Below are 24,794 nucleotides of genomic sequence, written 5' to 3' on the forward strand. Positions count from 1 at the left end.
TTTTGATAATTTATTTTAATATATTAACAGAACATAACGAATGGGTATTTATCAGCAGTTAATGAGGCGCTATACGTACCTCCACCAACGTCTTCCCGTACACCTGGAGATACCACTTTGGGAGACACTGGCGTAGGGCATAATTAGGCCTACTTCTCTTTTAAAGTAACGAATGTAAGTTAAGATATCCTTTCGACTCGGTGGAGAAGCGCTAGGCTTCCAAGCTGAGAGGTCCAGCAGTAATTGAATCTTCTAAGTGAGAAAAATATTGTTTTTTTTTAACTATTAGACTATACATATATATATATATATATATAATGGTGTGCTGGCAAACACTGGTCTACGCCAATAAATAATTGTGCGAGGTTTCAACTTGATCCAAGAATGGGTGTGTCAGAAATAATGTGTGTGTAAACATTTACCGGACAGACATACAGAAAGACAGACAGAATTGATAAAATCTTTATAAAAAGAGTAAGAGTTGAGACTTAAACGATGTCTGGAAAACGTTAATTTAGATACATGATAAAATAAATTTACCTTTTGAGTAATTGTAAATTAAGAAATACAATATAAATAAGAAACATAACACAAAATATATGACAAGACATCTGTATTATTTTAATATTACATTTACATAAACTTGATGTCTATAATATTTCCCTTATAAGTCGTCTTTATTTTTTAACATAAAAATCTTTACATTCTTAATAGCTTTGGCGGAGTAATGAACTAGATCGGTGACGTAATGGATTCTATTTTTACCCCCTTCTATTTACTTGAGGTTTTTGTGCAGGTTTGGGTACCGGATTTGGTGTAGGCCTAGAGGCAGGTTTAGGTGTAGCCCTTAGCGCAGGTTTCCTTGTTGGCTTGGGTGTCGGTTTCTTTGCGGGCTTAGGTGTAATTTTTATTTTTGTGACAGGAGCGTTTGTGCTGGCCGTTATAGTTGGAGTCTGTAGCTTAGATGGGTGGAAGCCAGCGGATCCTATGCAGTAAAAGACAGGCTCGCAGCATTCTGGGTAGTTGGCACTGTCGTTAGTCTGAAGGTAGCATCTGGTGCTGTTATTTTCTACGGCAAAAACACCACAGCTGTGAATAATAATAATGATAATAATAATAATACTGAAATTTGCCTATTTTTATAGACAAAACGGTAGATTTTTATCGCCCTGATCTGCTGTTCATTGATAACAAAAGAGAGAAAACGCTACCATCATTGACATCGCCGTAACTCTGTCTCATAATTTAAGAAATGGAAAAACAAAGAAAATATGGGAACCTAGGCTTGGCGATTAAACGTTTATGGAGGTGATCCAAAATAACAACATTACTCCAGTTTTATATAAACCGAGGGGATAATGACAACTGACCTCACAGATACCTTCAAGGTGCTTAACATTCCTAAGAAGATTCTAGTTGCCTGTCAGATGGCGGTACTGCTGCAAACCTGCCACATCACAAGAAAATTCCTCACTGGACACTGATTATTATTATATATCAAATTTATGCTTATATAAGGAGTAGAGTCTTAATTCATGTGCCTGTGACAGCGTTTTTATTTTATTTATTGTTAAATAATATTTCTGAAAAAAAAAGTCTTCATTAAATGAAAGGTCATTGCAGTGCGTAGCAAGGAATTTGTGGACCTCTTTTGCATTTTGACATCCGTCATAATAACATGAGATAATGTACTTAATATATATATATATATAATTATATATAAGTCTAATGTGTGAAATATATGCAACATGGTCACTAATTTACATAACAACATGAATAGCAAGATAACATGGCATTGGCTTAATACTTAATGTAAAAGGAGTTTTGGACACCCTTTTTGGGTGGGGGCAAGGGTGGATTTTTTAATTTGCACCCCCCCCCCAACCTTAGCTACGCCATTAGATCATTTCAAACAATAGTGGGAATGCTAAGTGCGCTTGAACTTAGCTTAGCTTGGCTACCTATGAAGAGGGCTCGAGGTTCAAAACCCGACTCGGGCAGAGTTGTGTTTACTGAGCGCCTAAAGGCAGCACGGAAAACCAACTCCTAGATACCCCCTCCCCCCACTGGTCCACAAATGAGATTGGACCAAAGCGCTCTGAGCATGCTATAAGCGTGAAAGTAGCACTATATAAAAGCCATAATTTAATAGGATTTTTAATTTCTACTATTCAGATCGTAACAAAAAATCTTAAGAATTTTTATCCTTACCCTATGCGAGGCCCCTATCTAAAAAAACAAATCACATTTCTCTAAGTTTGAACGGTATATGCAAATAGTCAGTCCAGCTGTTCAGGGTCGATACTTTTAAATAATCCGGTCTGATGGATTAATATTCACCTATGATTATATAGTCATCTTCTTTTTTGAAGTAACGTCTGTATTATATAAGATATGTTAAGACCTTTGCGCGGTGTTGATTCTTGACAATCTGTCTAGTGTAGATCTGACTGTAGGTAACGCTGAATTCAACACTTCAGTAACACCGGCGAAAGGCCGAAACAATCAAATATGTAGTCGACGCTGATATGTTGTTCTAACAATATGTTTAATACTCAAAAGGGAATCGTCCGATGTCAATAATGTCGTACTCAAGTCTACTACTTTACAATACGCGTCCTCCTTCTAGCGTCGTTTAGAGCGTTCCTCTTTTTAAAAGATCTGTCACGTCACTTGTCGCTAATTAAAACTTTACCCTATTCCCGAAACAAATAACTAATTCCTAACTACTTCCTAATCATGTCATAACAACTCCTCCCCCTCCCGCTAAAAAAAATTGCCTGTCAATTTTTTAAATCTACTGTCTTAGTCTTACAATGTGCAAGGGCCAAAATGTAGGGAAACATAAAAGACAACACAACTTGAGTCTTGATTGCGAGTTCAACTTCTCTTTCTGTGTCCACAATCAAGTTCCTCTGAACACCTATTTCCCTCAAGTGTCACTAACTGATACTGTCCAATGTGATGTGCCATAGGTGACCGCAGACATAGTTCGTTTGCGCTGACACTATAGGTGTGTCTATCTATACTTCATCACATCACGTTCCAGAGGTTACACCGCTTTCCCTCACACGTCAGGACAGACAATTTACCTAATATGACAAATTGACATTTATCAATGCTCGTTCTCCCACTATACACCTAACGTTCTTTCGGGCATCTACAAGTGTATTTTATTTCCTCTCTCCACTTACTTGTCCCCACACGACCTAACTCTTGACTGATGTATGATCATGATCAAATACAAATAATAAATTATAAAACTTACTTTTTCGTGATGTAACTACATCGTCGCCTTATAAATGCCCTTTCTATTCATACCAACATACATACAATTCATACATACTACCCGAAATCAATAACCAACACGAGTTAATCTAATAATAACGCAATAGCATTTATATTATAACATAAATATCATATTCAAAGATACCTTAACACAACCTAATACCCGTCTAGTTATGACTACTAGTTAAGTCAATTAATTAAGAATAACCAATTTAAATAAAATCCAACTTATTTACACACTATGATCGCATAGTGCTATGTTTCACAACTATTTACACGACTCATACATTTGTTCTCTCCAACTGGAGTTAACATCTCTTCTTACACCACTATAGCCCGCGTGTGGCCTTCTACCTCTGTATGACTTGCGATTACCGCTACCATAGTCATCTCTTCTACCATCACTTTCGGATACCGACCTGTGCCTCCTATCCGAACTCGCAATCTTCTGTTTAGACTGTTCTGCCCTACTCCACCAGTCTTTAGCGATGTGCCCATGTTTATGGCAGTTAAAACAAATTCTGTCATTTCTAGGTTTATTTCGCTTCTTGTTGCTATACCTGCTTTTCCAACTTCTAACCTGTTTGTCAGAAGCGGCTCTGACACCTGCTACATTTCCAAGTAAAACATCTCTAGATAACCTTGGCATGGCTACACCTTCGCAATACCCTGTGTATAATGGAGATCGAAGGAACACTTTGCATGCTTCGAACCTCTTAACTGCGCCGTCTGCCAATCTGACTGATTTGGTATAGCCTAAATAATCCTTCGATTTCACTAATCCCCCTCGAACTGCGAGTGTACTGCTAGCTGTGTCCCGGATCACATTTACCTGTTTATTATTTATCATGCCTGGATATAGTTTAAATCTATCTTCCCCACAATCAACGTAATTAATTTCTTCATCTGATTCACTATGTCCACTATCACGATCCCTGTCTTGGATGCTCCTTACAAAATTAACCCTATCCGGTGACCGATTATCCCTCTCTTGTCTACGGTTTCCTTGATTACCTCTCCTATCACTAGTGCCACTATTACCCTGTGCATTTCTATTGCCAGCTCCATTCCCTCTATGTTTCTTACACTGGTATGCCATGTGTCCCTTTTCCTGACAGTTAAAACATGTAACATCCCTAAAGTTTCTATCACCCGCTTTAGATCTATCCATTCTCTTATCATAACTTTCCCTGCCATTGTTTTCATTTTCCCAGGATCTATCCTTTATGCCATCATAACTATCCCGACCATTGTTCCCACGTTCCCTGGGCCTATCATTTCTCCTACCATAATCCCTATCACTAACATCATTTCTCTTTACATAATTTACCAGGTCAATAACTTTTTTGTGGTCGCTAACTGAAAGTGGGTTGTTTGGGTAAGCATTCTTAAAGATCCTAATAATTTCTACTAAGTCTTCAATTACCTTCGGGTTTCTTTCTTTTACAAAGGACTGTAGCTGAGGGTCGCACTTATTGATAAAGTTATCAATCAGAATAAAGTTCTTCAACCCCTCGTAGGTGTTCTCTACATTCTCGAATGCGAGCCATTTAGTGAAGAAGTCTTTCTCTGAGTTGATAGTTGTTTGGGGATCAACTTGGCTGGATGGGGTGTTTTCATAATACTTCTTTCGGAATGTTGCCGCGTTGTGCCCGTATGCGTTTAGCAGTTCCTTCTTTAGCACCTGATAGCTGTTTTGCATCGAGTGGTCATGGTTTTGGCAAATCGTGAGTGCTTTCCCATGTACGAAGTCCAACAAGATTTCGGACCACTCCTTCTCCTGAACATTAAACTTTGCAAGTTTAATTTCAAAGCGTTTCAGATAGTCGCCGATGTCGTCCTTGTCTTCCGCAAAAGGTTGGATTTTCTTCTTCATCCATGCGGCGCTACTATGGCTTTCTATGTTGGCACTATTGTTGCTGTTTCCTTCGGTGGGCACACTTACACCAGCCTCTATCCTCATCTGTTCTACTTGAATTCTCACTTTTCTATCCGCCTCTTCTTTTTTCTCCCTCTCGATGCGTTCCGCCTCTCTAACCTTTTCCCGTTCTACACGGTCTGCCTCTTCTTTTTCTTTTTCTCTGGCCCTCTCAGCTTCTCTGACTCGTTCCCGCTCTCTGCGGTCTGCTTCTTCCTTTTCTTTTTCTCTGCCTCTAGCTTTCTCTCTCTCCAAGCGTTCTGCTTCTGCCGCCACCATCTGCTGTACATAGGCAGTTAGTTCTTTGCCGCGCAGTTCTAGTTCTGTCTTAGCTTCATGAATTAGTTTTTTTCTAAATTCTTCCAGGTCGTAACCTGAAGTAGTTGCCATATTACCTTTGTTACTTTACCTCGCTTTTTTTTTTTTTTTTTTTTAAATTATCTTACACACAGGCCTAATAGCTTCTATTACCTATGTCCTATAAATCAAATTACCTTTTGAGCGTAACCTCGCTCCGCGGCTACCTAATACCTCTTGATTCAAATAAATTAAATTCGCCACTCTACCCTCGGCGTCTAGACTACCAACTCCGACTTTTAATAACTTCTGTACTTTCCAAGATACACTTAGTATCCTTGGTACCAGTGTGTAGGCTACACTCTGACCCGACTGAATACGCTGTGCGACACACGCACACTCAACCGACTACGTGTTACTCAACACGAGTCGCCGGTAAATAGACCACCCTGTCTATTTACAAATACTAAATTTACAAATGGGCAATCAGGCTTCACCTCGATTGTTCCCCAGATCTAGTCTAGATTACGCTAGATCTTAGTTACTTCTTACCTGCTTCCACAGCCAGGAGTGTATATAACTTACAACGCATACAAATAAACTATGAAATTAAACCTAAATACGATAAACACCAAACTATAGCTCTAGTTCTAATGAATGAGACTTTCGTCTGACAGTAATACTTAAGACGGGAGTATTGCAAACAATTAATACATGACGTTACTACAAAAAAAAATGCTTAACTAAATGATCCACATTCACATACAGGACGAATTAACAGCTAAACGTATATCTGGACCTCTTGCTAGATTACACCTAATTTTAAGGATATCCCCAATCCACCACGATTTAACCTGGTAGTGATAATCTAGCGAGTGGTCACTTCCCTACAGACTCTAATTATTCTACGGAGAAAGTAGTTAAATAACACTTGACTTATCTGTCTAAGAAGCGGCGATGCGATAACTCCACAGTCAGTCTCGGGTCCACTCTTCCTACGCTAATGTCTGTCCCGGCGGCAAGGTTCACGGCGATGTCTTCTCTAGCGGTGAGATAAGGACAGCGAACGTTTCGGCTCTCCAAGGTCCTTCGGTGCTGGTCTGCAACGGCTCCGGTTCTTCGGTGGTACGGCGTCTGGTTCTGGTTCACGGTGATCTGTCGTCTGGCTCCGGTTCGTCGGTGACGTAGAGTCTGGTTCCGGTTGCTGGTTCCAAGGCAGGTACGGTGGTTCCAGGTGGTCGTCTGTCCAAAGTGACACTGGAACGGTCCAACAGTTGACACAGCGACAAAGTCAAAGTCCAGTGCTAAAATACCGGCTATCTGGCTATCTAACGTGTAGCACAGATTCAGCCGAGACGTAGATCAGATTAGCACTACTGTACTTCAGTGCCGTAGGCAGTAAGATGGTTCCTACGTCACACGTTCTTTGGCGTGACCTCAACAGTCGATCTTGGCCTTGCAGAGGTGACCTTCACGTTCGTTCTCAAGATGCCGGGCAGGCGATATCTCTTCAGTACGGCTTCGACAGGACGGTTTTCTTCCCTTCAACAACTGTAGCTTTCTCAATACCGAACTACAGGCTTCAGTACGATGCCCCAACGTATGGGCGTTTACAAATTACAAATGTAGATCTAGATCTATATTTCGTTACCTCCTAGGTCTACGAGTCCAGGATCTCACTGGCTTTCCTTCGCCGACGTGGCTGTACAATCAGGGTCTAGCTGCAGACTAGGCCGATGACGTTAACTTCTGCCTCCTCCTAACAGAGGGCTTCTATCCTTCTGAACGTTGATGCCAGTGAGCTCCGAGTCAGGGGTCGCCACGTTGTTAAGACCTCTGCGCGGTGTTGATTCTTGACAATCTGTCTAGTGTAGATCTGACTGTAGGTAACGCTGAATTCAACACTTCAGTAACACCGGCGAAAGGCCGAAACAATCAAATATGTAGTCGACGCTGATATGTTGTTCTAACAATATGTTTAATACTCAAAAGGGAATCGTCCGATGTCAATAATGTCGTACTCAAGTCTACTACTTTACAATACGCGTCCTCCTTCTAGCGTCGTTTAGAGCGTTCCTCCTTTTAAAAGATCTGTCACGTCACTTGTCGCTAATTAAAACTTTACCCTATTCCCGAAACAAATAACTAATTCCTAACTACTTCCTAATCATGTCATAACAGATAAGATAAGATTATGTTTCATTTTGTTGTAGACATGCACGGATAACTCTGTACATACCTATATGTTATCGGTTGTTGTTGTTTTTTAAGATCTATTCAAATGTTATTATAAGATCTTTGTAAACAGGGTCGGCCTTAGGGTAACTGGTGACCCTTGGTAAAGCAAATATCACCTTGGTACAAGGGACCACCAGCATCTGAAAAGAAAATAGTAGACAGTATTTAGTACTGCCCAATATAGTCTAGCAAGACAATACATGCTTAATTTTCTAAAATTACATTTTGGCAAAGGCTAACAAGCCCTTACTGTCCCATGAAGCTTTCTGGTTTAGGTGCCAGTTACTTGGCCCCTTCTCCAGTTGGTGATAAACAGTTTCCACGCCCCCCCCCCGAGCCAGATGTGAAGGCCATGAGTTAGACTGGTTGTTACAGGCAATTCGATATGAATGCCATTGGAAGCATTTTATAGGTAGTTGAGTACTTATTTCCATAACCACTTCCAGTAATAACAACCTTACAGAGGATAAGTGAAGGAAATTTCTGAATTCAAACATCTGCCATCTTGCAGCTATCCCCGGCTTCAGGAGTCAATTCTGAGGAAAAATCAGGAGCCAGCAACCCTTCGGCAACATGCAGCACACAGTGCTACACCTTGTCGATGCCCCTGATCTCAAACTGTATCAACACATGTTGCTCCTTTGGATAAATTCAGCTGTGTGGAAAAGGGAGTGGGTGACCTCATTCAGACCATAGCTAATGCCCAGGCATTAACCTTGATGAGGCAAATAATTAGGCTCTGTTTGGGACCCTTCAACTCAAGAAGACATTTAGAAACTGGAACGGACACAAAATAGAGCAGTGAGATTCATAACAAACGAATATTCACATTTGACTAGAGTAACACCTTTAATAAAATCACTAAATTTAGAAAGCCTTCAGGATAGAAGACTCAAAAGTAAAGTAGCAATTATACATAAACTCTGAACCATAATCTTCAAATACAAAAACAAAATCTAGTAAAATACTCAGAAAGACACAAAGATAAAGGCACATTCCTCGTCCCATATGCTAGGACAAATTTGTGTAAATGCTTCTTCTTCCCTAGTACTATAACAGCATGGAATGGGTTGCCTGAGCCAACCAGGAAAACCAGTGACTTGACAGACTTTAGGTCATTGGTTGTGACTGAATGCATTACGCGTTGGACGTAATCATCTTTTTTGAAGTAACGTCTGTATTCAACAAGAATAGAAGAAGATAAGAAGATAAGTATTCATCTTATTTCCATGAGATGATCCTTGGTCATTGTTAACTTGAAATCAACTGCTCCTTTCGACTAAACATACACTAATCAAATGTCTCTCAATTCAAGTGTTGTGGGTGAAGAGAGCAATATAGTAGTCGACATCCTCGGCTGTGTCACAGTCCCTGAAATATTGATGTAATCCTTGACTGAAGAGAGCACAGGTCTCAACCTTGGTTTCACTGTATAAATGCATGAATACTTAACACATATTTTCTCTTTACAGATTCTATAACACATTTTATTGTTAAATTATAAACTAAATCTAGATAGTGTACAGCCCTTTGTGGAATAATTGTTCAAACATTGTAACAGTTGGTAACTTTATCATCTCTGCAGTAGAGATGAATATCTCTAGAGAAAAATCAAGTTAATTTCCAATAATACTAGAAAAACAATACAGACTAGTTAATATCAAGTAACATGAAAAACCAAAACAGATATTACCAGCTGATTTGATTTCATGCAGGTGTCATTCTGTAGGATATCTTATTTTATAAATTACAGAAAATACTTCAAAAAAGAAGATGATAATGTCCTACATGTCTCTCTGTGTCAATCTAGTCATACATGTTAATCAGTGACTTAAACTCTGCCAAGTCATTGGTATTCCTGGCTGATCAAGGCAACCCACTCCATGCTCTAATAGCACTAGGGAAGAAGGATAATTTGTACAAATTTGTCCTAGCATATGGAATATTTTTTACAATTTCTACTTTAACAAGGTTCTTCTCTAGACCTTGTAGTCTATAGGGCAGATGATGTAGAGGTCATTTGTTTCTGTGGCCTACAAGGGTGTCATGTGGCCAACTAATGTCAGGTACACATTAGAGCTGGGTGGACTCAGAGGCAGCAAAAGATCCCAAAAATAAAAATCCAAATCTTCACCAAGATTCAAACCCGGGACCCCCGATCCGAAGCCAAATGCTTTACCGCTCAGCCACTGCACCTCCCTTTTAACAAAGTAATAATTTAAAAATCATTTCTTTAAAGGAAAAGTAATTCAAAATTTTAAAATAAAAACATAGAGCCATCTCATGTATTTTCTGTGTAGCAGGTCTAACAATATCAATTTTATCTTCAATGAGCCATCATTACCTATAATACATATCATTGTCAAGCACTACTTTTAATGACATCAATTTTTTTGGTAAAGCAATGGTAAATTATCTCAATTATTTTAAAAGGAAGATAAATCATGTGTATGTTGAAGTTTTAAAAAACAAAAGATATACATTTTAACTTACGGTAACAAAAACTATCAAATGCATAAAGTTGACCTTTATGTAATAATATAAAGATGTCTTTGCCATCTAAAGTCATTCTTTTTCAACCGCCATTTTGCTGTAGGTCTTTCATTGTACATGCAAATATAGGTTCAGCCATTGCATGTTCAATTCAGGGCTTCAAATTATTATAGAATGTTTATAAAGTATATTGCTTCCACACACCTGGAAATAGAAAATCGATGTTAAAATGAATGAATTAAACCTAATTTTTGTTTTATTAAATACCTATGTATTTTTCTAAAACTTCACTTAACCAGTTACTTTTCCTGACTTAAAATGAAATGAATACTTTGCAATTATACTTCTAATTAAGCTTTATCTATAATTTGTCTTGCCCTTTACTGACCACAGTATGAGACTAATGAGACTAATAAAAACTGAAGACTATAGTTTTTTTGTGGTTATTGATAGCTAACTAGAACGCAACATAGATGAAGACAAATTTATTTAATCTTGGGATTAATCCTATTACTTTACTATCAATGTGGTAAAGTCATTGTCTTTACAACCATTGTTGCTGCTGTTTGTTTAAGTGGCAATAATTGGTCCTAAAAGAACAGGAAGGTGGTCTCTGTCAAGGGCAGGATGTGTGTTTACAGGGACAGACTGGGTGTCAAAATTAGTCCTGGCATTAAAATGCAACCTGGCCCATAAATTGTATGCTTTATGATGAGCATCCATTTGTACCTGTACACAAATATCAAGTTTGAAAATGCATCGGAAACTGAATTCTCCGTCCATGACAAAAACAAGTGTAGATAATTGTTCAATGTAATTAATTAATAATACAAAGCTCTCCACCTTGTGATATCATAAACTACACTTTGTAACATATAATATTTTAGGTGGACTATTCCATAAATAAGGACAATATGTTAAGCTAGTATTATTCTGTAAAAACTATTAAAAAAAAAAAAGATTTTTATAAAAGGCGATATATTAAGCAGCGACCAGACTGGCCCATTGGGTGCAGTTCCACTGAGCATTTGTCAGAATGCCCATATACCCAGTCTGCCCCTGTGATTTTAGTGTAATTGACATAATATTTCTTTTGTATCCATACAGTAGAAACAAGAATTAAATTGACAAAGTCAAGCTATTTAGCTTGATGTTTATTAATGGACAAGCCTCCATTAAGTAAAATCCACTCTTCAAAAATCTATCATTAATACATCAATGTCAATGTAACTAGAATTCAGTTATAAGTTTAAATATAGATATTAGAAGTGTATAGCATTAGCTTCCTCTCTCTTAAATCTTATATATATATATTACAGTATATGTTACTTCAAAAAAGAAGATAATTATAATAAAATATATCATTATATGTCCTACGCATTTAATGTGTGTCACTTAAACTCTGCTAAGTCATTAGTTTTCCTGGCTGATTCAGGCAACCCATTCCATTCTCTAATGACACTAGGGAGGAAGGAGCACTTGTACGAATTTCATTCTAGCGTATTGAATTATTGAATAAAAGAAATGTTCCTCTATCTTTGTGTATTTCATAAAGACAAAGTTTTTGTTTTTCTATTTGTAAATTATAGTTTAGTGTTTTATGTATTATAGTTTATACTTATAGATCTAGCTACTTTACTTTTTATTCTCTAATCTTAATGGCTCTCTAGAGTCTAGATCTAATCTATGACCGGGAAGATCGAAGCTTCTAGAGTAACGTATTGAATAAGAAATGTACCTCTGACTCTAATAACTTAAATAAGGCATTATAATATAAGGCTCGAACTCTAAGTCTAATCCCTCTATGATACTCTAACTCTATCTTTTACTTATAATGTTATAATAATCTCCTGTGTAGTTTGTGTCTTTCATTCATAAACTAAAAGTACTAAATCTGATAAAGTTTTGTTTTTCTATTTCAAGTATTTGTAACTTATAGTTTAATATGGCTTATATTATATCACTGCTATTATATAATTATATGGCCCAATATGGGCTTGCCTTATCGTGGCTTATGCCACTTATGCCATACTTATGCCAACTTATGGGTATTAATTATAATTATAGCTACTTCGCTACGTTACTTTTTAATCTCTACGAGTGCGAATTTGTTCTAGCACCCTCTCAGAAAAGACAGTAATGAATAAGAAATGTGCCCCTATCTTTGCATGTCTTTATTAAACTTTCTGAGTACTTCAATGTCTTCATTAGCATGATTAGCTTCTGTTTTTCTATGGACTGTTGTTGACATTTAATATTAACAATTGTAGATCTAGATTCTAGATTGATTTCCCTTGTTTAAATTGCATTTGTACATAGGTCTGTGATATGGCAGAGGTCACAAAGTTCAGGGACCCCTTTACAAACCATAATATATAGGCGGACCCCCCCCCCCCCCCACTCCCCATTTTTGTCCGTTTTACGCAGCCTGTTTTATCTGCCCAATATCACGTATTTCTAAAGTCGCTGGTATAACCAAACTCTACCTCTATTTAGATTTAAGTCAGAACTTCATGGAACCTTCAAGCACCTGTCTGAACGCTGATAAAAAAAAAAAAAAAACAGGCTCGAACGATTTTCCTAGAACAGTTGATTTATATCGCTGAGAAAAAAAATATTATTAGACTAGCTCGCTGGTCACACGGGGAAAACTCTAGTTTGACAGAACTTTTCAAAGTATAAAATAAATAAATGTACATTTTGCTTCACTATAAAGATTTATATATAGAGATATTGGTTTTGGTTTTGTAGGATTATTGGATGGCTGCCTGGTCGTGCGGTTTGCGCACTGGACTGTCGTTCAGATTTATCAATGGTCCCGGGTTCAAACCCTGCCCGCTCCCATCCCCGCCCTCCTGCGGGAGGTTTGGACTAGGAAGTAAACTATCTTCAACTCTGAAGGAACATCCGAAACATGTAAACCATTTTTTTTTTACAATTGAAAGAACTATCGCGTTCGGGAATTACCGAATATAATGGATTATTGCTTAATTAAAGAGTAGGCCTACTAAATATAAATGTCCGGTAAAATTGTGCACATAGTCTTCTAAGTCTAGATTAAATTTAAAGCCTATCATTGAACTTTTTCAATTAAAAAAATATGGCGTAGTCAACCTTAGTGTACAGAAATTATGCGATAACTTGCAGTTTAAAATTAAAACTATTAAAAGTTTCTTCATTTTCTCAATTTCATTGAACTTAAAAAGCATTGCTTCGTGATAGGACGACTTTGGCTAGATTGTAAAAATAAGTAGGCCTACATTTGATATACTATCATATACATGTGTAAAATAAAATTCGATCTCAAAATACCACATACAGTTTGAGAATCACTGTAGTAAAAAAAAAAGGGGGAGGGGAATCTACCGAATTGCAGCACGGGTTATATTTGCTCCTTAATATTAGTAATAACTTTGTAACAACTACACAATATATGATATAGATCGAGATCTAAATTTCCACATTGGTTGAGATTATTACTATTATTAGCAATGACAAGTCTTTGCTTTAAATTTTTCTTTAGGCCCCAAATATCATTGTTAAATAATTCTATAGGTCTTGATATATAGTGTCTATATGTACGGATAAGTAGGCCTACATCTTCCATTAAACTGCAGTTTGTGGGTCTGTTGCTCTGCCTCCAGAATGTAGGCCTAGACTAGGCTTATGCTTTAAGACACTGAGTAATTGACGCCTTAATATTAACCTCATACCAGAGTTGATCTTAAAAGGATGGGGTGTCAAAATGGGGAGATTCTTTAAAATTGTCACCGTCAGTATAAGGCCTATGTCATACAAATAGGCCTACTAGATTTATCTAGATCTATATATGGGTCTCAGTAACACCTTACCCAGTGACAAAGCTAGGGTGGTGAGAAGAGGGAGGAGAATTTTAAGATCCCCCCAGGGCCCCCACTTGAGAGGGGCCCCCACATGTCCTGTTTGGGGTGTCTTGAAAATGTATTTATTTGGTCAAAGGGATGTAACCAAAAGAAATTTCCACCTTGCATCTTCCAGTCCTAATTGTCTCTCTTGTTGAAAAAAAAAATAGGTAGATTTTAGTATTATAATTTGAAAGCAAATAAATAATGTATTAAATACATAATGCAAATTGTTAATAGTTGTCACATATACAAACACACACACACACACATACATTCAACTTATTTTCTTCATTGTTTAAACAGACTTTTGTAAATTGATATTTATGATACAAATGGAATTTTCCAATTCATTGAAAGAAAATATAGGAATCCAAAAAAAAAATAATTCCTTTTATTTAAAATAAAACATATGTACATACAATGGATCAATATAAAATTACATTTGGGATCAGTCTTTATAGAGTTCAATGTTAAAATCAACTATATTTCTGTATATTATATCCAAATCATTTGGATTAAAAATGACATTATGATACACAGCTTAAAGTCTACTGTTCCATACTAAATTTCTATATTCTGATACAATTATTAAATTTAAAATTATGTATCATTTTATGTTTAGCTTTAGGCAACTTATTTAAAAGAATAGGTAAATTAATATTCACATAAGGTTTCACAATTTTCCTCTAATAAATCTGTTACAGTATTTACAACATTACTAAATAAAGAACTTTCTAAATATAAATGAATATCATTGTCACCATTAACTAGGTGACAAAATTTACAATATTTTACATTTCAATATTTTATTTAATTTAATGTACATTGTATTTTTTTTTTAATTTATATTTTATTTAAAACTTTTCTATCCTACATTGTATAATCCTTCTGTATATTCTGTATAATTCTATTTAGGATTTTGTTGTCGTAAGTGGCTTTTAAATACGTGTTCCATATAAGTATACTATACTCTGCTAATAAAATCAAATTCATATCTTTAAGTTTTTTACTTTCTACTTTGGGTATTTTATTTAAAAATATTGCTAGGCCTATGTTGATTTTGACATGGCTGTTGGCATTTAAAATATTTGACAGAGTTTCTCTCACAATAGTGAAGTTTGGACACTCCGCAAACAAATGTTTTTTTAGTTTGTTATTTTCCACCCCGCATAGTTTACATGTGTGGCCTGCCCTGTCCTTACCCCCTCTTCTTTATTGGGGTCATCCCATAAATTAGCCTGTAGGTCACCTCCCGTGCTTTCGGAGTTATGTTTTTATTGTGTAATTGCGTGAATGTGTCTGTGTGTGTATTAAACACTATTCCTAATTCCCTCCCCCATTTTATTCTAAGCTCTAAATTTTCTCAAAGTGTATGTCTAAGTGATGTGTAAATGTTTTTAGTTTTATGGTGTATAAGATTTTCGTTGTTTTGTAGGTGTCTGGTTAGTGATCTGTAAAAGGGTGGACGTGGGTGCCATAAAAGTGAGGTGTGTTGTTTTGGATGGGGAGAATTTTGTTGAGCCTTAAACCAAAATAGTATAAGGTTAAGGGGAAGTTTTCAGGACACCTAACTACCCTACCGATACATTTTAAACGAAGTTCTTTAATTTTTGTTTTGATATCTTGTAGGCTTATCCCCCCATCTTTTTTATCTTGTATTAGTGTGTTTTGTTTGATACTAGTGTATGTGTTTCTGAAAATAAATTTTCTAATGATTTTGTATATATTTTTTTAAAGGGCCCCAAAGAGGTCAATCCCCCGGGCCCCCAAAGCTCTAGCTACGCCCCTGACCTTACCAATCCGATATATATCTATATTTAAATAGTTGCTGCTTAGTATGGTGAATTTATTCGGAAACAGTTTTCATAAACTAGAACTTTTTACTCACTTTTTTTTTCTTGTTGGAAACTTATTACAATTACGTAATCATTATATAATTATAATCATTAAAAATAGAACCCAATAGGTTTATTAATTTCCGCTTTAAATCTAAAACTGTTGTTGCGTCCCCTATTCTCCCGTGCAGACGACCCGATTTTGGTGAGATTTTCGTGCGCTGTTCACATACGTCGTGGGAGATGTGTAGAAACTCTCAGACAGAAGTTGTCTATGGCCAAGATGACATTATAAATCTAGATCTAGAAAGTAGACTATTTTAATTCATTGTGAGTGGATTGATTTATTTTTACATTAAATTAAATTTATTGTGCGGTGCAATGGTAGGCCTATCAATGGATTATTGAGTTGATTATTAATATTAATCAATTCTTTGGGTTATAATCGTTTCATTTCATTGAATCTACTTAAGTTAATCTAGTCTAGACGTCTAGTATAGAATCTGCAAAGGAGAGAAATCTCCATTCAACGGAATAGGTTTTGAAAAGTCTACAATTCTAGGTTTTCGCGGAACATGTCAGGGTTTTCAGCAGAATTCAGAAATAGCAGTAAAATTTCCTATTTCTCTACAAAGACATAAAGTCAACAACTTTGGTATGGTAACTCAATTCATCACATTTTATTTTTCAGAAGATGTTGCACTCTATTGGAGTATTGCTCTAGAAATAGAGCAGTCTATACATCAATGGAACCAGCTCCATAGAGTAACATTTTTTTTTTTTTCAGGCAAGTTTTTCTTTTAGATCTAAATATTTTGAACATTTTACAATTAACTTCATTGTTTTATTAGAAGCATGCATAGCTAGATCTATATACAGAACAGGCAAACTATGACACTACTGATAAACTTCAGAAAAGCAAGTAATCTTTTCATTTTTGTTACCTTTAAGCATGTTACTTTTGTTAGTTTCAGTGTTCAAATAACATGTCAAGAATAATTTTCTTAGTTCTCTCATTGCTTAGTAATTTTTTTTGTTTGCATAACATTTGTATAACTTTTGATACAACTTTGTTCTTATTGCTTTGTATTTAGAGATAAGTTAAGTCTCCAAACTAGTTTAGTATTTCGTTCAGCATCCTTTGATTTAAAATTGTTTGGTTGGGAAGTCCAATGCTCTATTTACTCATCACATATTTTTTTAGATCCAGTTGTGGAGATCATCCTAGCACTCTAAGACTAAAGGAGCAGACAGATTAATGTGAGGCTAAAGGAGCAGACAGATTAAAGAAACAATCTCCTTTGAGTTCTAGTTATCAGCCAGCATGTTGGAAAGTTCATTCGAGGCAAGTTGTTCCTTTTCAATTTTACAATTGTTATTTTTTAAATGTACTTTATTTTGTATAGGCTACATAATGCAGAACAGTCAAGATATATTGCATGATATTGCATGCTAATTGAGAATGTTTGTTTCCAATGTTGAAATAACATTTTAACATTTAAGAATAATTTCTGAGTTAGTTCACTTAATGTCAATTTTTTTTTTCTTGTTAGTACAATTTCGATGAATTCCATTGTTCAAACTAGTTTAGTACACATTCCATTATCTCTAGTAAGACATCATTTTTTATTAGGTAGCCCAGTGCTGAATCCCTTCATCATCATATAAAAATTTTTTTCAGATCAAGCCTCAGAGTACATCCAAGCATTGTTGCATACAGCCTCAGAGTACATCCAAGCATTGTTGCATTCAGCATAAAGATGAATGGAACCATTATCTAATTGGAACAGCAGCACACATGTCCACAACTCTTTTTCTTTTAAAGGCAAGTACTCTTTAAAATTAGTATGATTTACCCATTAAAAACACAATTTTATTTTCTTTGATATATGCATAGTACAGAACAGGGAAGCTATAAACTGATTATGTAGTTCGACAAAGCAAGTAATTTTTTTTTTGTTTTATGCATGCTAATTGAGAATGTTATTTTTCCAGTAACCTTTGAAGAATAATTTTCTAAATTCTCTGTGTTTTTGTTAATTACTCTTTTGTTGGTGTAACCTTGTTACAACTTTATTTCTGTCCCATAACATTTAAAAGCAAGATTTAGGAGTTATCAAAATGTTTATTTAAAAATTCCATTATTTCCATATAAAAAGACTTAGACACATCTTTGATTAGATCTTATTACAAATTTTTTTTTCTTTTGTCACAATCATCTTTAAATTTTACAGATTGGGCTGCATATAACATTCTAGCACTCTAAAGCAGGATATTGTTGAATGAAACCACCATCTTCTAGGAACAGACTAAATATCAAAAACATGTTAATATTTTCTTCAAAGATGTCCAAAAGTCTTTTCTGCCTTAAGGCAAGTAGTCTTTTTAAAGTACTCTAATTAAGATATTAAAAGTTAATTGTTTCTTTTGACCTATGCATAGTACAGAATATAGAGAAAATGAAACTACTGATAAAACTCAGCAAAGCAAGTATAATCCTCCTTTTTTATGTTCTTTATAAACTTTTAATTTATGCATGCTAATTGAGAATATGTTCCAATAACACATTCTAAGAATATTTCTAATATTTTCCACATTATCTTAATCATGATTCAAGATTATTCTTCTGGCATAGCATTTATAGAGCAAGATCTATTCCTAAATATACAACTGACATTCTTTTATCTCCACTAAGACTTAAACACATATTTGGTTAAACAGCCTAATGCTTATGTCATTCATTCATCACATTTCATAATATTCTTCAGATCAAGTTTTGCAGAGAAGATTTAGTTTCATAAAAGAAATCAGCATACTGATTAATGGAACCAAACAGGAACAGGCAGAATATAAAACTACAACAGATGTAACAAGTTTTGTTCTAAAGGGCAAGTAGTCTTTTACAATGCCTTGTATTAGCTGTATAAACTTAACTTTGTTTCTTTTGATGTATGCATTATATAGGAAAGCTATGAAACTCCAGATAAACACCTGCAAAGATAGTAATATATTTATTTTTTTCTCTTGGTTTTTGCATGCAAGTTGAGAATATTTTAGTGTTCAACTAACCTAAAGAAATTTTTTTTTCAGATTTTTTTGCATGCTTTTAAAATTATTTGTCTAAATTGGTACAACTTTTCTTCACATAAAATTGATAGCTAGAATTATTTAGCAGTTTAGTACAAATTTGAGTATCACTTTGGCTTTAAACTCATTATCTTTGATTTTGATTTGGCAGCCAAATGCTCTCTCTTCTTGTTTCATATTTTTCAGATGGAGATCCAGAGTACATCCTATTGCTCTAGAAATAGAGCAGCATACAGACTAATGAAAACAACTTGAGTAAAAAGGCCAACTCGAGTAAAAGGCAAGTCTTGAAAGCTTCATATAGAGTTCTTTAAGATGTCTAATTTTTTTAATGCTGCTCACATTATTCTGAGACTTCAAAATACTTTGATTTAAACATTAAAAATAAGATTTTCTTCTTTTAATGTATATGCATAAAATAGAACATTCCAGTTATGAAGCTACAGGTAAACTTCAAGAAAACGTAATCTTTCTAATTATTTTTTATTTTATAAAATCTTTAGTTTTCTGCATGACAATTAATGTGTTTTTAATGTTCAAATAAATTAAAATAGTTTTTTGTTTTAATGATTAGTTTACCATGTTGCTAAAAAAGCTTTAACACAAATTCTATATCTTAACAGAGCATTTAAAGAACTATTTTAATTCAATAATATATACAACTAGCTTAGTACAAATTCCAGTCAGTATCTCCACTAAGACATACACTTATCTTCATTTAGGCAGCCCATTCATTATTATATTTAAATTCAGGCTGGGATGCAGAGTATTTACTACTGATAGTCAATCAGTACCCTTGACTTGTATATATAGCCACACACAGGTCAAATAATAGAAACTGCATATCAAGAATTACAGTAAGGGTGTCCACATTTTTTCTCCTTGAGGCAAGTAGTTTTTGAAAGTAGTAGGATTAAGCAAATTCAACTTTGTTTCCTTGGATGTATGCATAATAAAAGATAGTACTGTCATTATTATTACAATTTTAAGCATTCTAATTGAAAGTGTTGCCAGTACTCACAAAAACCTAACCCTATTCACTATCATTGTTATAATATTTTTCAGTAAAGCAATGTACAGATCATTTAGACCTTATCTAATGAGCAAAAGGCTAGACCTAAAAACTGCATATAAAAATTAATACATATATATTTTTTTTTTGTCTTCTCATATGCCTTTTGTTTTTCATTTGCTTTTCTTTGCAAGTTCTTTCCATGTTAAATCATTGCAATAAATTGTAATAGAAACTCTCATTGCAGATTAAGATACAAACTAATTGCTCCTGTAGCAGTTCATTGGTCAATTCAGTAGAGGAAAAGAGAACTGAAAAAATATGTTGGAGTCATTTACATTTATATATATATATATATATATATATAGCTGTAAATCATTTCTTCACTATTTTGACAAAATGAGTTCATATTTTATTTGATCACTTATTTACGCATTTAAACTTAATGGAAGCCACAATCTGGATAAATGACTATGTGCATTTACTTTTAAATGCAGATAATCTCAAACTAATTCTATCACAGGGTAACATCTGTCTGCCAGTTGCTCCAGTGTATATGAAGACCGCTTCAAGTTAGCCAACCTGCCTAGTCAATCAGTACCCTTGAATTGTAATGGACATAATGAAAGACTGTTGTTCCAAGACAAGTTAGTCGGTACCCTTGTCATGTAATGAACACGTGAAAGACTGCTGCTCCAGAAACTAGACAGAACCCTTGGTTAGAATGGACACATGAAAGAAGCCTGCTCCAGTTTAACCACCCTAACAAGCTAGACAGAACCCTTGTTTAGAATGGACATCTGAAAGAAGCCTGCTCCAAATGAGCCACCCTGCTAAGTGAGTCTTGTAATGTATATTTCATAATTGTGATGTTCCAACTGTCAGCAATCTGCCAAGGGAGATCATTTGGTTAATGTTCTCTGCAGTGTCCCTTTTTATTTTTTTCAGCTGATGCATCTGACTGTGGAATAAAGCACTTAAAATAGACATACAGATATCCCTTGCTGGAAATCCTTGCTATAAATCCCTGATAATGTTACAGTGGTAATTAAATTTTTTTAATAAAATGTATTAGTTAAAACTTTTATACATATTGCTTACTGTTTCTCTGCATAGTGTCACTTATTTTTTTCAGCTGATGCATTTGTCTGTTACATAAAGCCCTAAAAAAGACATACAGAAATCCCTTGCTGGAGGTGCCTGCTAGAAATCCTGCTTCAAATCCCTGGCAATGATATTTTGGCAAGTAGTTAATGAAATTAATTTTAATAGATATTAAATATCTTGAACATTATTTTGCTTCTGTTTCTCTGCATAGTGTCCCTTTTTATGTTTTCAGCTGATGCATTTGTGTGTGGAATAAAGCGCTTAAATTGACATACAGAAATCCCATGCTGCAGGTGCATGCTAGAAATCCCTTGCTGGAGGTGCCTGCTAGAAATCCCTTGCTGTAGGTGCCTGCTAGAAAACCCTTGCTGTAGGTGCCTGCTAGAAATCCCTTGCTGGAGGTACCTGCTAGAAATCCCTTGCTGGAGGTGCCTGCTAGAAATACCTTGCTGGAGGTGCCTGCTAGAAATACCTTGCTTCAAATCCCTGGCAATGATGTTTTGGCAAGTAGTTTTTCAAATTTAATTTAATAGATATAAAATATCCTGAACATTACTTTGCTTCTGTTTCTCTGCATAGTGTCCCTTTTTATGTTTTCAGCTGCTGGATTTGTCTGAGGAATAAAGCACTTAAATAGACATACAGAAATCCCTTGCTGGTGGTGCCTGCTAGAAATCCCTTGCTGGAGGTGCCTGTTAGAAATCCTTTGCTGGATGTGACTGCTAGAAATCCCTTGCTGGAGGTGCCTGCTAGAAATCCCTTGCTTGAGGTGCCTGCTAGAAATAACCTTCTGGAGGTGCCTGCTAGAAATCCCTTGCTTGTTGTGACTGCTAGAAATCCCCTGCTTCAAATCCCTGGCAATGATATTTTGGCAAGTAGTTTATGAAATTAATTTTAATAGATATTAAATATCTTGAACATTATTTTGCTTCTGTTTCTCTGCATAGTGTCCCTTTTTATGTTTTCAGCTCCTGGATTTGTCTGTGGAATAAAGCACCTAAAATAGACATACAGAAATCCCTTGCTGGTGGTGCCTGCTAGAAATCCCTTGCTGGAGGTGCCTGCTAGAAATCCTTTGCTGGATGTGACTGCTAGAAATCCCTTGCTTGATGTGACTGCTAGAAATCCCCTGCTTCAAATCCCTGGCAATGATATTTTGGCAAGTAGTTTATGAAATTAATTTTAATAGATATTGAATATCTTGAACATTATTTTGCTTCTGTTTCTCTGCATAGTGTCCCTTTTTATGTTTTCAGCTGATGCATTTGTGTGTGGAATAAAGCGCTTAAATTGACATACAGAAATCCCATGCTGCAGGTGCATGCTAGAAATCCCTTGCTGGAGGTGCCTGCTAGAAATCCCTTGCTGTAGGTGCCTGCTAGAAAACCCTTGCTGGAGGTGCCTGCTAGAAATCCCTTGCTGGAGGTGCCTGCTAGAAATACCTTGCTGGAGGTGCCTGCTAGAAATACCTTGCTTCAAATCCCTGGCAATGATGTTTTGGCAAGTAGTTTTTCAAATTTAATTTAATAGATATAAAATATCCTGAACATTACTTTGCTTCTGTTTCTCTGCATAGTGTCCCTTTTTATGTTTTCAGCTGCTGGATTTGTCTGAGGAATAAAGCACTTAAATAGACATACAGAAATCCCTTGCTGGTGGTGCCTGCTAGAAATCCCTTGCTGGAGGTGCCTGTTAGAAATCCTTTGCTGGATGTGACTGCTAGAAATCCCTTGCTGGAGGTGCCTGCTAGAAATCCCTTGCTTGAGGTGCCTGCTAGAAATAACCTTCTGGAGGTGCCTGCTAGAAATCCCTTGCTTGTTGTGACTGCTAGAAATCCCCTGCTTCAAATCCCTGGCAATGATATTTTGGCAAGTAGTTTATGAAATTAATTTTAATAGATATTAAATATCTTGAACATTATTTTGCTTCTGTTTCTCTGCATAGTGTCCCTTTTTATGTTTTCAGCTCCTGGATTTGTCTGTGGAATAAAGCACCTAAAATAGACATACAGAAATCCCTTGCTGGTGGTGCCTGCTAGAAATCCCTTGCTGGAGGTGCCTGCTAGAAATCCTTTGCTGGATGTGACTGCTAGAAATCCCTTGCTTGATGTGACTGCTAGAAATCCCCTGCTTCAAATCCCTGGCAATGATATTTTGGCAAGTAGTTTATGAAATTAATTTTAATAGATATTGAATATCTTGAACATTATTTTGCTTCTGTTTCTCTGCATAGTGTCCCTTTTTATGTTTTCAGCTGATGCATTTGTGTGTGGAATAAAGCGCTTAAATTGACATACAGAAATCCCATGCTGCAGGTGCATGCTAGAAATCCCTTGCTGTAGGTGCCTGCTAGAAAACCCTTGCTGGAGGTGCCTGCTAGAAATCCCTTGCTGGAGGTGCCTGCTAGAAATACCTTGCTGGAGGTGCCTGCTAGAAATACCTTGCTTCAAATCCCTGGCAATGATGTTTTGGCAAGTAGTTTTTCAAATTTAATTTAATAGATATAAAATATCCTGAACATTACTTTGCTTCTGTTTCTCTGCATAGTGTCCCTTTTTATGTTTTCAGCTGCTGGATTTGTCTGAGGAATAAAGCACTTAAATAGACATACAGAAATCCCTTGCTGGTGGTGCCTGCTAGAAATCCCTTGCTGGAGGTGCCTGTTAGAAATCCTTTGCTGGATGTGACTGCTAGAAATCCCTTGCTGGAGGTGCCTGCTAGAAATCCCTTGCTTGAGGTGCCTGCTAGAAATAACCTTCTGGAGGTGCCTGCTAGAAATCCCTTGCTTGTTGTGACTGCTAGAAATCCCCTGCTTCAAATCCCTGGCAATGATATTTTGGCAAGTAGTTTATGAAATTAATTTTAATAGATATTAAATATCTTGAACATTATTTTGCTTCTGTTTCTCTGCATAGTGTCCCTTTTTATGTTTTCAGCTCCTGGATTTGTCTGTGGAATAAAGCACCTAAAATAGACATACAGAAATCCCTTGCTGGTGGTGCCTGCTAGAAATCCCTTGCTGGAGGTGCCTGCTAGAAATCCTTTGCTGGATGTGACTGCTAGAAATCCCTTGCTTGATGTGACTGCTAGAAATCCCCTGCTTCAAATCCCTGGCAATGATATTTTGGCAAGTAGTTTATGAAATTAATTTTAATAGATATTGAATATCTTGAACATTATTTTGCTTCTGTTTCTCTGCATAGTGTCGCTTTTTATGTTTTTAGCTGATGCAATTTTCTGTGGAATAAAGCACCTAAAATAGACATACAGATATCCTATACTGCAGGTGCCTGCTAGAAATCCCTTGCTGGAGGTGCCTGCTAGAAATCCCTTGCTTGAGGAGCCTGCTAGAAATCCCTTGCTGGAGGTGCCTGCTAGAAATCCCTTGCTAGATGTGACTGCTAGAAATCCCCTGCTTCAAATCCCTGGCAACGATATTTTGGCAAGTAGTTAAAGAAATTAATTTTAATAGATATTAAATATCTTGAACATTATTTTGCTTCTGTTTCTCTGCATAGTGTCGTTTTTCATGTTTTCAGCTGATGCATTTGTGTGTGGAATAAAGCACTTAAATAGACATATAGAAATCCCATACTGCAGGTGCCTGCTAGAAATCCCTTGCTGGAGGTGCCTGCT

The 24,794-nt window shown here is 36.0% G+C and overlaps 1 protein-coding gene and 1 long non-coding RNA gene across 10 annotated transcripts; one reads left to right on the plus strand and one right to left on the minus strand.

Annotated features, from left to right (window-relative positions):
- Positions 1–598: 598 nt before the first annotated feature.
- LOC106061598 (RNA-binding protein 25-like) lies at positions 599–12,509 on the minus strand. Of its 9 annotated transcripts, XR_008778169.1 has the most exons (5): positions 12,319–12,508; positions 10,235–10,438; positions 7,743–7,881; positions 2,212–3,092; positions 599–1,089 (listed from the first exon to the last, which is right to left on the minus strand). XR_008778169.1 is itself a non-coding variant. In XM_056030814.1 (3 exons), exons 1-2 carry the CDS (start codon positions 5,594–5,596, stop codon positions 3,075–3,077), a joined length of 900 nt encoding a protein of 299 aa, XP_055886789.1. In that variant the 5' UTR covers positions 5,597–5,660; the 3' UTR covers positions 599–1,089; positions 2,212–3,074. The 9 variants fall into 9 exon arrangements, 2 of the variants coding, with proteins under 2 accessions (XP_055886789.1, XP_055886788.1); XR_008778168.1 differs by lacking the exon at positions 2,212–3,092 and having other exon boundaries at positions 12,319–12,509; XR_008778173.1 differs by lacking the exon at positions 2,212–3,092 and having other exon boundaries at positions 12,429–12,502.
- A 7,962-nt stretch (positions 12,510–20,471) lies between these two features.
- On the plus strand, positions 20,472–21,427 carry LOC129926165 (uncharacterized). The gene is made up of 3 exons (XR_008777824.1): positions 20,472–20,889; positions 21,001–21,096; positions 21,188–21,427. It is a non-coding gene; the product is annotated as an uncharacterized LOC129926165 (long non-coding RNA).
- The last annotated feature ends 3,367 nt before the right edge of the window (positions 21,428–24,794 follow it).

Source organism: Biomphalaria glabrata, chromosome 5, assembly GCF_947242115.1.
Source record: "Biomphalaria glabrata chromosome 5, xgBioGlab47.1, whole genome shotgun sequence".
Classification (NCBI taxonomy): Eukaryota; Metazoa; Mollusca; class Gastropoda; family Planorbidae; genus Biomphalaria; species Biomphalaria glabrata.

What these genes read in the sequence shown, in the direction of transcription:
- LOC106061598 (XM_056030813.1), bottom strand. Translation starts at nt 4,459, where the DNA reads ATGGATAGATCTAAAGCGGGTGATAGAAACTTTAGGGATGTTACATGT.